The sequence below is a fragment of the Natrix helvetica genome (genome assembly GCF_964273705.1).
Source record: "Natrix helvetica genome assembly, chromosome: 2".
Classification (NCBI taxonomy): domain Eukaryota; kingdom Metazoa; phylum Chordata; class Lepidosauria; order Squamata; family Natricidae; genus Natrix; species Natrix helvetica.
This window is the reverse complement of record NC_138552.1, coordinates 281,154,006-281,166,988: the sequence shown is the minus strand read 5'-3', so window position 1 is coordinate 281,166,988 and position 12,983 is coordinate 281,154,006. Positions and strand designations below refer to the sequence as shown.

General features: G+C 42.3%; 1 protein-coding gene across 1 annotated transcript in view; it reads right to left on the bottom strand.

Annotated features, from left to right (window-relative positions):
- RCC1L (RCC1 like) overlaps positions 1–7,140 on the bottom strand; it is a 29,370-nt gene extending 22,230 nt beyond the window's left edge. The window contains exons 1-5 of the mRNA XM_081941425.1: positions 6,508–7,140; positions 3,505–3,634; positions 2,539–2,664; positions 1,431–1,497; positions 654–705 (exon numbers count right to left, since the gene is read on the bottom strand). Coding sequence (XP_081797551.1) covers positions 654–705; positions 1,431–1,497; positions 2,539–2,664; positions 3,505–3,634; positions 6,508–6,993 — 861 coding nt within the window. The 5' untranslated portion in view covers positions 6,994–7,140. The remainder of the gene's footprint in view (positions 1–653; positions 706–1,430; positions 1,498–2,538; positions 2,665–3,504; positions 3,635–6,507) is intronic.
- Positions 7,141–12,983: the final 5,843 nt, after the last annotated feature.

Here is a 12,983-nt window from a genome sequence, read left to right as displayed (position 1 = left end):
TTTTAACTTTTTTTTTTTCATTTTGGCATCTTTTTCTATGCAAATTCTGAAATGATTTCTTTGCTTTAGGGAAAGGATGTCAAACTAGATTTCATTGAGGGCCGCATCGGGATTGTGTTTGACCTCAGGGAGCCTGGGGTGGGTGTGCCAAACTCGACGTCACTCCTGTTGGGGAGCCTATGGTGGCCCAAGCACTCTGCCAGCAAAAACAGGCTCCCAATCTCTGTTTTCAGCTGCCACAACCTCCTGCAATCCTCTGCCAGTAAAAATGGGTCCTCCCAAGCTCCATTTTCACTGGCAGAGGGTTGCAGGAGGCCGTGACAGCAGAAAACGGATCTCGGGGGCCTGTTTTCTCTAGTAGAAGCACCGCGGGCTGGTTCTTCACTGTTTCCAGGGCAGCTCCACGGGCCAGCACTAAGTACCCTACAGCCGGATCTGACCCCTGGGCCTTGAGTTTGACACCCGTGCTTTAGGGGGTCTGAAATTAGGCCAAAGGCCACATGAAATTTGACAAGGGTCTGGGTGCTAAACTAGACTGATCCCTGGTCTAATTCAGCTTGTTAGACTCTTGAAAGACACATGCAAAAGCTGATGCAGCGCAACACAGCGTTTTTCCTTCAAAAAGAGGATAGAGGTTTTTGGGCACGACTTACTTGGACCACTCTGTCTTCAAATCCTTGTAGTTTGTTAATGATCTGGCTCTCCCTGCATAACAAGAAAGTGAAACAAGCCATCAAGAAAGTGAACAGCTGAAACTTTTTAAAAAATGCAGTTGGGGCAAATGCCGATTACTGACAAAGTTTCAAAGGGCTCACTATTTAGCTTCCAGTATTTTCCAAAGCACTTTCCTGACACTGCATAAGGGCTTTTGGGTATTTGAAACTATAACATGGAATTGTTCTTGAGATTTAAAGAATCCCAGTTGAATACTAAGCTGAAATCACAGAGCGCTCCCATCAACAGACAGAGGGGGGGGGAATGCTTGAGGTAGAATTGTTCTGTTGTTTGCCTTAAAAGTTCCAATAGGAAGAAAATACTCTACATCAGTTGTAATATTAGAACAACTCTTCCTCCAATCCAGGGATGTGTTATGAGCTCACAGAAATCGTGTGGGTCCTTTAGAACAGGAATAGGGCTGTGACCCTCAGTTGTTGCTAAGCAACATTTCTCTGTATCCTTCATCATTGGTGGTGCCTGTTGGAACTGGTGGGAGATGTCATGAAGCAATAACTAAGGAGGAGAGCCAATGGCAGCATTTCATGCTTTTTTTACATAACTTCTGATGTCAACATTTCAGAATGCAAAGTACCAAGTATGGAACATGAATCAGGATTCCAGTTAAAACCAAGTCAATCACCCATCTCCTAGCCCTGCTTAAGAGACACCCTTCCATCACGAACCATGATATGAAATCAAGCAGGTTCTCTCACCTGTATATTTCACCTTCAATCACTTTTCGGCCACACTGGCCATAAGCATTGTTGCCCATGCTAAAGACTGAAAGAAAAAAAATTTGAGACACCATCCAATATCCTGCTTAGCTGGAAAAAAAATGTCTTTTCAGAAAGATCTTCCTTTTGATAAATATGGAAAGGGAAAATGCAATTATTTTTTTCTTTCAAATACATTGTTCAAGAACAATGTGCATTTAAATCCATTTAAATATGGATTTTCATACAAAGGCATTGAGAGTTTGGTTCTGGAAATACAGTTAAGGAAGATGTAACATGTCAAATAAATGAACCTTCCCTTTCCTCCACCACCAGTAAAAGTTTGAGAAAATGGACATCCTAAAATCCATAATCAGGGAAGAGGTACTGAACATAAAATCACCACTAGCCAGCTTAATTTTTAATCTGTCCAAGATTGTATGACGTCTAATGCTAAGCATTTATTTTTAACATACTCTACAGCTTTTAGTTTGGTTTTGATTCAGCACAATAACAAACCCAGATGATATGATTGCTAAACTATGGATTATAACTTAACATGATGCACCAATACAGCCACTTGTTCATGAATCAACAAATTTATAATTTTATCCTACCTTTCCTCTGGGAGCCTAAGAAAGAGAGATCTCTCCATAGGTATCAGCAAATGAGGAAACCACATGACATCACTGCGCAATTTATGGAGTGATATTAGACATGACGCTGCTGATGTCAACTGAACAATTTGTATCATTTTTGACCCAATGGTATTTTGACATCATTATGGCTGGTATTAGATTGCTATGGAGCTCCCTTTATTTTAAGTTCTAGAAAAGCAATTGCATGAGATAGGCTGGCCTGAGAAAGAATGATTGGTCCAACATCACCCAATGAACCGCCACAGCTAAGGATGGGATTGAATCAGGATCTCCCAGGTCACAGCTCAATACTTAACTACTCCACTACACTGGTGTATTTAAACTGGTACTTTAAAAACCTGACAGGTTTGTTTGTTTTTTATGCTGCCCATCTCTCCCATTAGTTGACAAAGTTATGTATTAACTTTAGTGTCAGACTCTTTCTATAAAGTATAAAAGTACCATCAAACCTCCTTCTTCTGTTAACACCAAAGAATGTGCTCTCCCACAAGATACTTGCAAAACTCTGCTCTGCTGTGGCTTGGCCAGTGGCAAGGGAATAGGGCTTGGCTCCAAGACATATTCATAGCCTTTAGCTTAAAAATAAAGAAACAGACAATGTATTTTCAATGTATTACAAAGAGAGTACCTTCAATCTGCTACAGAAGTTACTAACACTTAACAAATGTCACAATTAATGGATTTAAATTATTTCAAGATGCTCATTTTCAAACTCCCTGCAATTTGTGGTAGAATTACTATTATTTGTGGCTAGGTACAATTACTATTATTTATGGCTAGGCACACAGTCACTACCAGTAAAATGTATTTCAAGGCAGGCCTTGCCATGGCCATTTTTTTAAAAAAGACCCATTCCAGGGGGGCTGTTCAGAGTTAGCATAGTGCCTTGTAATAAAAGGCAGACAGATGTTTCCACAAGACCACCAATAACGATATTAGGACAACTACTACTTTTGAACACATGCTCTATTTGCAGGTACCACCTATAGAAAGATTTACTGGATCATGCCAAATGTTTATTTGGTTCAAATGTAAGATTATCCTGCAACAGGATTGCCAGACAACTGCCCAATGGCTTTCCAGTGCCATGCAAAGACAATTTATTTATTTATTTATTAAATATATATTGCCGCCTATTCACCCATGGCGACTCAAAGCGGCTTACACAATTTTCCTAACCTTTTGAGAAATATAGATATTAATTTTAAGTTTAAAGACTGCTTTTTAGCCTGACTTCACTATCTGTGTTTATTTATAATGTTGTATAATTTTAACAGTTCAATTTTTTTTTCTGCCAAGCATTCTGGGAAAGATGACTGAAGGATGGAATAAATATGTAATAATCCATTAAAAGCATGGGAGTAAAAGAACAAGGAGAGCATGCAGCCTTTTAAAATTAGCAAAGTTTTACATACTTTTATCTTTCCTGCTCCTGTGAAATCCAATCTGAGAATCTTTATTCAGCCCCATTCCCCAGATCTTGTTAATATCCATTGTTCTGGATGACAGAAGTGTGAACCCGTAGCCACAGGCAGCAGAAGAAATCTTTAAAACAATAGATAAGCAGTTTTGCCGTAGTTTGATATAAACAAGCATACAATAAAGATGGGGAACCTGTAGTTCACTATTTTTGGATCCTAATTCTCATCAAAGCTAACAGGCTAATGATCATGTATAACGAGAGACACTCTTAATATTATTTTTGGAAAACACAAATTCCTCATTTCTAATGTTAAAAAAGGAAAGAAGTCTACCAACTCTCTGAATAAGAAAAAAGCAAAGAATACTGTATACAGAAACTTCATCAGGCTCTCATTCAGCAACTCAAAGTCACTTGTTTATCTCCTTCGCATTTTCAAGTATAGGAACGCTGATCAGAGATATCAAAAGCTGCCTTCAATAATTTGTAAAAATAATAAAGGCAGGATGTTGTTGTTAGTTGTGAAGTCATGTCTGACCCATCGCGACCCCATCGACAACGTTCCTCCAGGCCTTCCTGTCCTCTACCATCCTCTAGAGTCCATTTAAGCTCATGCCTATTGCTTCGGTGACTCCCTCCAGCCACGTCATTCTCTGCCATCCCCTTCTTCTTTTGCCCTCTATCTTTCCCAGCATGAGGCTCTTCTCCAGTGAATCCTTCCTTCTTATTAGGTGGCCAAAGGCAAGATACAAATAAATAAATAATAAACAATCATTGTTCTTTTAGCAACAACTGTTACAGAGATAGTTGCTGCTTGAAAAATCTGCTTCTGTACTGAGAAAACAATTCGTATATTGTTCTGAGAAACTGATGCAGTGTTCAAGAATTAGAACAGGGAGACCTGTGCTGAAATGGGATTCCTTTATATTATGTTCATTATGAACAAAGAGTGCTTCTTTTGGTCCCGCAAAGATCCGTTGTTCATTTAGAAAGAAATGAGGGATTTTAAAGGCTAGATATAAAGGGATCTGCTTTCTTTTGCAAACAAATCTTCTTGCATACATTAATATAATACATAGGATCCGTTTTGCCTGGATACACCTCTTAGAAGGCAATAAAAACAAGTAAGAAAAGAGACTTTCGTGGAATTATAAGATTGTTTCAATAGGGAGTGAAGGAAAGAAATCTACCAAGTATAATTAAAATCACACTAATTTTAGTATTTATCCAAAGATGGTTTGACAATTAGCAGCACCAGCTTTCCATACTTAAAGATTACCTAATTGGAAAGCCGTTCTAAAAAGTCCAATAGCAATAATGAAATATCCTTTAACATCTAGGTGACTGCTATAACAGCAACATCCTCCAAGATCTCCATGTTTAAAGTCAAGCCTGACTCTGGCTAATTTCATGAACACAAAATACAGAAGTGGCTTGTTTTTTGCCATCTTCTGGGATCTCCTTGTTGAGGTCACTGTCTGGATGCAACAGGCTATGGGAACAACCTTGGGGGCCAGGAGGGAGAGCCACAGCCTAGACGACCATCATGCAAAAGGTATCTTAGGAAGGAAAATAGACCTGGGAAGCATCTCAGAAGGGACCCTCCTTCATCCTCTGGAGACTTAATATAAAGGAGGGGAGACGTGACTTTCAAGGTCCTTTCTTGTTAGTTGCAAAGTCGTGTCGAACCCATCGCAACCTCATGGACAACGTTCCTCCAGGCCTCTACCATCCTCTGGAATCCATTTAAGCTCATGCCTACTGCTTCGGTGACACCATCCAGCCACCTCATTCTCTGTTGTCGCCGTCTTCTTCTTTTGCCCTCAATCTTTCCCAGCATTAGGCTCTTCTGCAGTGAATCCTTCCTTCTCATTAGGTGGCCAAAGTATTTGACTTTCATCTTCAGGATCTGGCCTTCTAAAGAGCAATCCTCTAGGACTGACTGTAGGTTTGATCGCCTTGCAGTCCAAGGGACTCGCAGGAGTCTTCTCTAGCATCATAGTTTAAAGGCCTTAATTCTTTGGCGCTCAGCCTTTCTTATGGTCCAACTTTCACAGCCATACATTGCCACTGGGAAAACCATAGCCTTGACTATATGCACTTTTGTTGGCAGGGTGATGTCTCTGCCTTTTAGTATGCTGTCTAGATTTGCCATAGCTTTCTCCCCAGGAGCAAGCGTCTTTTAATTTCTTGGCTGCAGTCCCCATCTGCAGTGATCTTGGAGCCCAGGAAAATAAAATCTGTCATTACCTCCATTTCTTCTCCACCTATTTGCCAGAAATTGAGAGAGCCAGATTCCATGATCTTACTTTTCTTAATGTTGAGTTTCAAGCCAACTTTTGCACTCTCCTTCACCAGCATCTTTAGTTCCTCTTCACTTTCTGCCATTAGAGTGGTATCATCTGCATATCTGGGGTTGTTAATATTTCTCCCGGCAATCTTAATTCCAATTTTTGATTCATCTAGCCCTGCCTTTCTCATGATGTTCTCTGCATATAAGTTAAATAGTTTATAAATAGTTTATAAATAGTTTGCATGAAAATGGCTGTCTGAGGAAGCTTTGCAAACAGCTGAAGAAAGAAGGGAAGCAAAAGGAAAGGGAGATAGAGAAAGATACATCCAATTGAACGCAGAATTCCAGAGAATAGCTATAAGAGATAAGAATGCCTTCTTAAATGAACAGTGCAAAGAAATAGAAGAAAACAATAGAATAGGGAGAACCAGAGATCTCGTCAAGATCCTATTTATCATTTATTTGTTAAATGTATTTACTATCACAAAAGTAATAGTACTCCTGTTTTAGTTTCCCAATTAGACTACCTCAAAGGGCTTACACCGGCTTTCCTGTGATTTCTGTGATAGTGGTCACCCATCCCAACCCTTATTGGGTCTGATTTTGGCTGGGGTTTCAGTGGCAACTTGAAGTAGGTGCTACCCCATCTTCATTCTTGAAACGACCCAACTCCAAGGTAGCAGGAAGCTTTCTCTCCTCTCTCACCTTCTCCTTTACCTCCAGACGGTAAGGCGTGGGCTGGATGCGCCTTCGCGTTTTCCCTGCATCCGGGACGATAAAGGAAGGGATGCCCAGAGCCCCCGAGTAGGTGAAGCCACACACGAAGACCCGGTCCTTCCTTTTTGCTCGGTCTCCCACATATTGGAAAATGGGAGCAGCCTCGTCGGCGGCTTTGGCGTGCCGGATGCTCTTTGGCTTGGCGGCTTTCGCGAAGCCGCGATGCCGGCCTTCAAAGAAGAGGCCGAGAGGAAGGCCGAGGAAGGACCAGGGGAGACTATTGGGGGAAGGATTCAGGGATGGCCACCCGGGGGAGGCCCGTCCCCTTTTCAGACAGCCCCCAGACAGCCCCCTTGTGCAGAGTCCGCCACCGAAGTCCTTGCTTGTTGGTCGCTGAAGGAGCTGCTTCTTGGATCCTACATATATCACGCAGATCCTTCTCTGGAAGGCAGTCAGGCAGCCAGTAAGCCCCATCCCAGATTGCCTGGAGAGATCACCGGACCACGTTGAAAAGAATCACCATTTTGGGATCATGGGCAGCGCCATCTTGTTAACCTTTCACCCTTTCTTGTTCTGCGCAGGCGCAACTCCCCCTCAAAAGAACGGCCATGATAATATAGGCAAGAGTCCGATGTATCGTTAGCCAACCGTTAGTACACGCAGGCGCAGTGGCGGTGACTTTTCAGTGCAGCTATTCTTGTTTGCTCATGCGCAACATTTACTGTTCCGTCAAAGCCTCTGGGGTACTTTTATCAGGAACGTGTTTTTTTCTGATTTTAACAGCGTGGACGCGTCCATATCTCTAGCGCCCCCTGTGGGAGCTGAGCGGTAATTTCGCTGTTATTTCGTTCTGCGCAGGCGCACCAAGGACCCCGTAGAGATTGCCGTGATGCAGTACTTTTAACCAAGAGAAAATGTAAATTGTCAGTTTCAGCCAAGCCTTTCATTCATTGAACCAGGGCGCACCAGATAGTTTCATATTGGGTCAGTGACAGTCAGACATCATAAATGCAAATCAGTTGCCAACTGTCTGAATTTTGATAATGGTCGTAAGTTTGAAAAATGGTCATAAGTCATTTTTTCCAGTGATGATGTAACTTTAAATGGTCATTAAATAAACTGTTATAAGTGGAGGAGGTATAGGATTTTTCAAGTTGCATCCCTTTGGGTTGATAGAAACATAGAGGGAGACTGAAGAGGAAACTGAAACCACTTTCTTTAAAGATGCTCCAGAAGGAAGGCTTGTAACAAACACAATATAATGACTTTTTAAAAGTGTTGCAGGTCACACAACTTCCCATAAGAGAGCGGTGCTAACAAGAAAATTGTACAGATGTGGCCTTGCGCTTCCTGGACTTCAAGCTCAATTCAAAGGAAACATTACCTTATTCTTGAAAAACTGCCCTTACTGAACTCTACACAAATCACATCATATGTCTCATACATGTCAAGCTGCTTCTCCGGTAACATTGCATTGCTAACTAGGGCATACAAAACCTTTGCCAGACCAATTCTCGAATACAGCTCTGCCTGGAATTCACACTATATAGTGGACATTAATACAATCGAGCGGGTCCAGAGGTACTTCACGAGAAAAGTACTCCACTCTTCTGCTCACAATAGAATTTCCTATGCTACCAAGACTTGAAATTTTGGGCTCGGACAATCTGGAATTGTGCCTCCTGCAGTATGATCTAAGCACAGTATACAAAATTGTCTGCTATAACGTCTTGCCTGTCAACGACTTCTTCAGCTTCAACCACAATAATACATGGGCAAACAATAGATACAAACTCAAGGTAAACCGTTCCTAACGTGATTGCAGAAAATACGACTTCCGCAACAGAGTGGTCAACGCCTGGAATGCTCTACTTGACTCTGTTGTTACATCCTCAAACCCTCACAGCTTCAACCTTAAACTGTCTACTGTGGACCACCCCCCATTCCTCAGGGGTCCGTAAAGGGGGCGTGCATAAGCATACCACGTGCCTTCTATCTCTGCCCTACTGTCCCCATTTATTTGTATTCATTTCCTTTGTTCATGTCCATGTTTACATTTATACCTGTTATCTTGTACATGCTTGACAAACTAAATAAATTAAAATAAAAATATATCTCATACATGTGGCATAAATCAGAGTTTATAAAGCAACATGCATTTCAAGCAGCCAAATCCCTCTCAAAGGTATGGGTTTTTTTCCCCCTTATCTATATATTGCAGTACTAAAATTCACATCTTGTTTATCTGTTGGTACCCTCAAGATAACCCAAACAGTGTGTTATGTCACAACTATTTTTTTAATCAAGATGATTAAAACTCGCCAACTTGAAGAATGCAAATGTGGGGCCCATTACCCCTGTGGAATTGAAATTGTTATGATATTCAAGAAGTTTTATGTGCAAAGTTGTGGCCGTTGCAGCCTCCCCGCTGTCACACAATCGTGATTCTTAATGCATCCAACAAGCAAAAACAACGGGGAAACTTTCCGGAAGTGGGAAGTCACTCCAACTCCAAAGATTCTATGGCGGTGTTGGAAGAAATGTCCTTCTGGGTTCGGCTCCAAGTGGGGAAAAAGACACTGGAGACATGGAGGCTGCTTGGAAAGATGATTTAATGGTGGACAGGACCGCATGGCTTGAGTCCTGAACAGAAAAGGTGATCACATGCTTCAATGTTGGTGAAGAAGAAGAGAAGGGGAAATGGAGGGGCTTGCTAGGCTTTTTATAACCTGTTCAGTCCCACCTCTCTGTTTCCTGTTCCTGTGTAAGAAATGTATTCTGATTGGTTGTCAGACTCACATGGGCCCATGCAGGGGCAACCCTCTAGGCTGTTTTGAATCCAGGTTTGATTGAGTTCAGATGCCATGTGGTCAGTTGAATAAAGGCTTATATTATCCTGCCTTATCCCATCATTCTGGAGTTGAAGAGGATAACTCTTTATTATGTAAAGTGGACTATCTTGGCCTTCTTAATGGCCCATTGACAAAGTGGGGATGGGCTGGAAGCTGCAGGAATTTACTTTGTGTTTAAAATGTGTTTCTCTCTTTTTCACATCCAGGAAAATATAATATTCTGCCTTTTCAATATTTCCTAGGATATTTCATTTTTCTGGGAGAGGGCTGGGTGATAACTTCCTACAGCGGGACAGCAGAATACCTGCAGGACCAAATCTTCCAACCTATTGCAAGCAAGTAAAAGTTAGCTGAAAGAACTTTTCAAAAATGTTTGGGTTTGTTGGAAGAAATGTCCATCTGGGTTCAGTTCCAAGTGGAGAAAAAGGCACTGGAAACATGGTGGCTGTTTCGAAAGATGGTTTAATGGTGGACAGGACCACATGGTTTGAGGTCCTGAGCAAAAAAAAAGCACATGGAATAGAGAGAGGGATAGATTTATACCCTCTGTTGGGCCCCACCTTAGAGCTTCCTGTTCCTGTACAAGAAATGTATCCCATTGGCTGTCAGACTCCCAGGCGGGCAGGGGTCTTAGCTAACTCTGTAGGCTGTCTGTGTCCCAGGCTCGGTTGAGCCTTGTTGGGTGATGCAATCTCCCCAGGTGCCATGTGATAAGTTCTGTTGCTAGATGGTTAGAGTCCTAACCCTATCTTGTCCTGAGGGCCATGCCTTAAACCCATCACCTTGGAACTGAAGGGGCAGGTGAGAGATGGAGCTGCTTTGTTTTTAAAACATGTTTCTCCTTTTCTCATCCAGGAAAATATAATATTCTGCCTTTTTAATATTTCCTAAAATGTTTCATTCTTCTAAGAGAAGGGTGGGTGCTAACTTTCAACAGGTTCAACAATATGTTTCTATCCATTTTGTTATATGGAAATGTGAGTTGTGTATGGGTTGAATTGGGTGGTTGTAGAAATCAAATAAATATCAGGAAGTTTAACTACAGGATCCTTGCGTACAGGTAGTCCTTGACCTATGACCACAATTGAGCCCTAAATGTATGTTGCTAAGTGAGACTTTTGTTAAGTGAGTTTTGATCCATTTTACCATCTTACCAACAGTTGTTAAGCAAATTACTGCAGGCGTTAAATTAGTGACACGGTTGTTAAGTGAATCTGGCTTGCCCGTTGACTTGTCAGAAGGTTGCAAAACTGACCCCGGGACATTGTAGCCGTCATAAATATGAGTCAGTTGCCAAGTGTCTCAATTTTGGTCACATGACCATGGGGATGCTGAAATGGTCATAAGTGAAAAACGGTCATAAGTCACTTTTTCAGGGCTGTTCTAACAATGGTCACTAAATGAAGTGTTGTAAGTTGAAGACTACCTGCATTTTCCTTCTTGGTTCTATTTTGGTTCTGTTATCTTTGGCTAATTCTCTGCTATCTGTTTCAAGGAGCTGTGGAATGGTCTGTGAATTATAATATAAAGATATATTAAGTCCGTGATGGGCAACCTATGGTTAAGCGTGCCATAGGTGGCACACAGAGCCCTTTCTGCGGCCATGCAAGTCATCACCTCAGCTCAGTTCGGCCCTGCATGCGCACGCACTTCCTGCCAGCCAGCTGATTTTCGGGTTTCTGCTGTGTATATGGGAGATGCAGGTACATCAGGGGTGGGTTCCTGCCAGTTCTAACCTCTTCTATAGAAGAAGTTCCACAAATCTACAGTGCCATTTAGAACCAGTTCCAGCTCCCCACCCCCACCCGTCCGCACATCATCTAGATGAAGAGTGAGAGGAGGAATTCTGGGAGTTGAAGTCCACAAGTCTTAAAGCTATCAAGTTTGAACACCCCTGCGGGGGGGGTTCTAAAGGGTTAGGGGTGCAAGGGTCTTGTAATGTGACAGCTTTAAGACTTGCGTGCTTCAAATGCCAGAGTTTCTGAGCCAACATTTCAGTTGCTAAGCAAAAGCGTTGTTAAGTGAGTTTCAACACATTTTACCAGTTGGCCACGCCCATCCAGTCACATGGCTGGCAAGCCACTCCCACCCGGTCACATGGCCGGCAAGCCACTCCCACAAAGCAGGCCCCACCTACAGAAGAGGTTCTAAAAAAAATTGAAACCCACCACTGACGCACATGTATGGGGGGCAGGGCGCACACAGGGGGGGTCACATGTGCATGTGCGGGGGTCAGGGTGCACACGAGGACATGTATGCACACGGTGGGCACACACATTGCATTATGGGGGGGATGCGCACATGCACTTTCACATGCAGGCACTTTCAACACTCGCCACCAAAAAGGTATTAAGTCTTCCTTTTATCACCTTGTTCATGATTATCCATGATTCTCTCTCCCTACTTTTGCTCTGTTTCTGAAGTTTGCTGAAGTTTCATTAATCAACATCAAACGACATAATATTTTGCCAATTGAACTGAGTTGGGTATACTTTTGTTCTGGTCTGGGAAGGAACCGGACAAGAGTGGGCTGGGTGCAAACCAAACTGGAAACTAACCACAGTTATTTTTCCAGTAAAGAGCACCAAAATAATTTGAAGATAATGGAGATTAGAAAGCCTCACCAATCAACGGCTGAATCTGCAGAAAAGTGAGTGAAAGAAGAACTTGAAATGGTTGAAATGGTCATGGAGGCAAAAAAAGGTTTCTTTCCGTGTTGTAACAGGAAGGGGAGTTCACTTAAGGGAAATAGTCCAAAAGCAGAATGCATGCATGAAACCAAAAAGGGTGTGTAGTCTCCCACAAAGATTGCTTCTTGGTCCAATTTCCAGAAAACTAGCAGTTGGCTTTGCCTTTTGCAGAAAAATCAACCAAGAGCCTTGTAGCAATTTAAGGATTAACTAAGGATTAAGGTTTAATTAAAGGTATTATCATCAACATTTGCACAATCCCGTTCACAAAGAACCGTCTTCAGAGAGGACAAAGATGCAGAGATGCAAAGCAGTGGTGGAATTCCATTTTTTTTACTACCAGTTCTGTGGGCGTGGCTTGGTGGGCGTGGCAGGGGAAGGATACTGCAAAATCTCCATTCCCTCCCCACTCCAGGGAAAGGTTACTGCAAAATCCCCCAGGAAAATATGATTGAACATTTTATAACAAAAATATTAAGGCATATGGAATAATAGTAGAGACTCAGTGGCTAAGACACTGAACTTGTTGATCAGAAGGTTGGCAGTTCAGCGGTTCGAATCCCTAGCGCCACATAACGGAGTGAGCTCCCGTTACTTGTCCCAGCTTCTGCCAACCTAGCAGTTCGAAAGCATGTCAAAATGCAAGTAGAAAAATAGGGATCTTTGGTGGGAACGTAGCAGCGCTCCGTGTTCCTTCGGCATTTAGTCATGCCAGTCACATGACCACGGAGATGTCTTCGGGCAGCGCTAGCACTTCGGCTTAGAAACGGAGATAAGTACCGCCCCCTAGAGCCGGAAACAACTAGCATGCATATGCGAGGGTACTTTTACTTTTACCTTATGGAATAATAAAGACAATGCGCAGACAGAAACACTTATAAAGTAAACTGTGGTTTCATAGTCAATCCCAAGATCTTTTAAG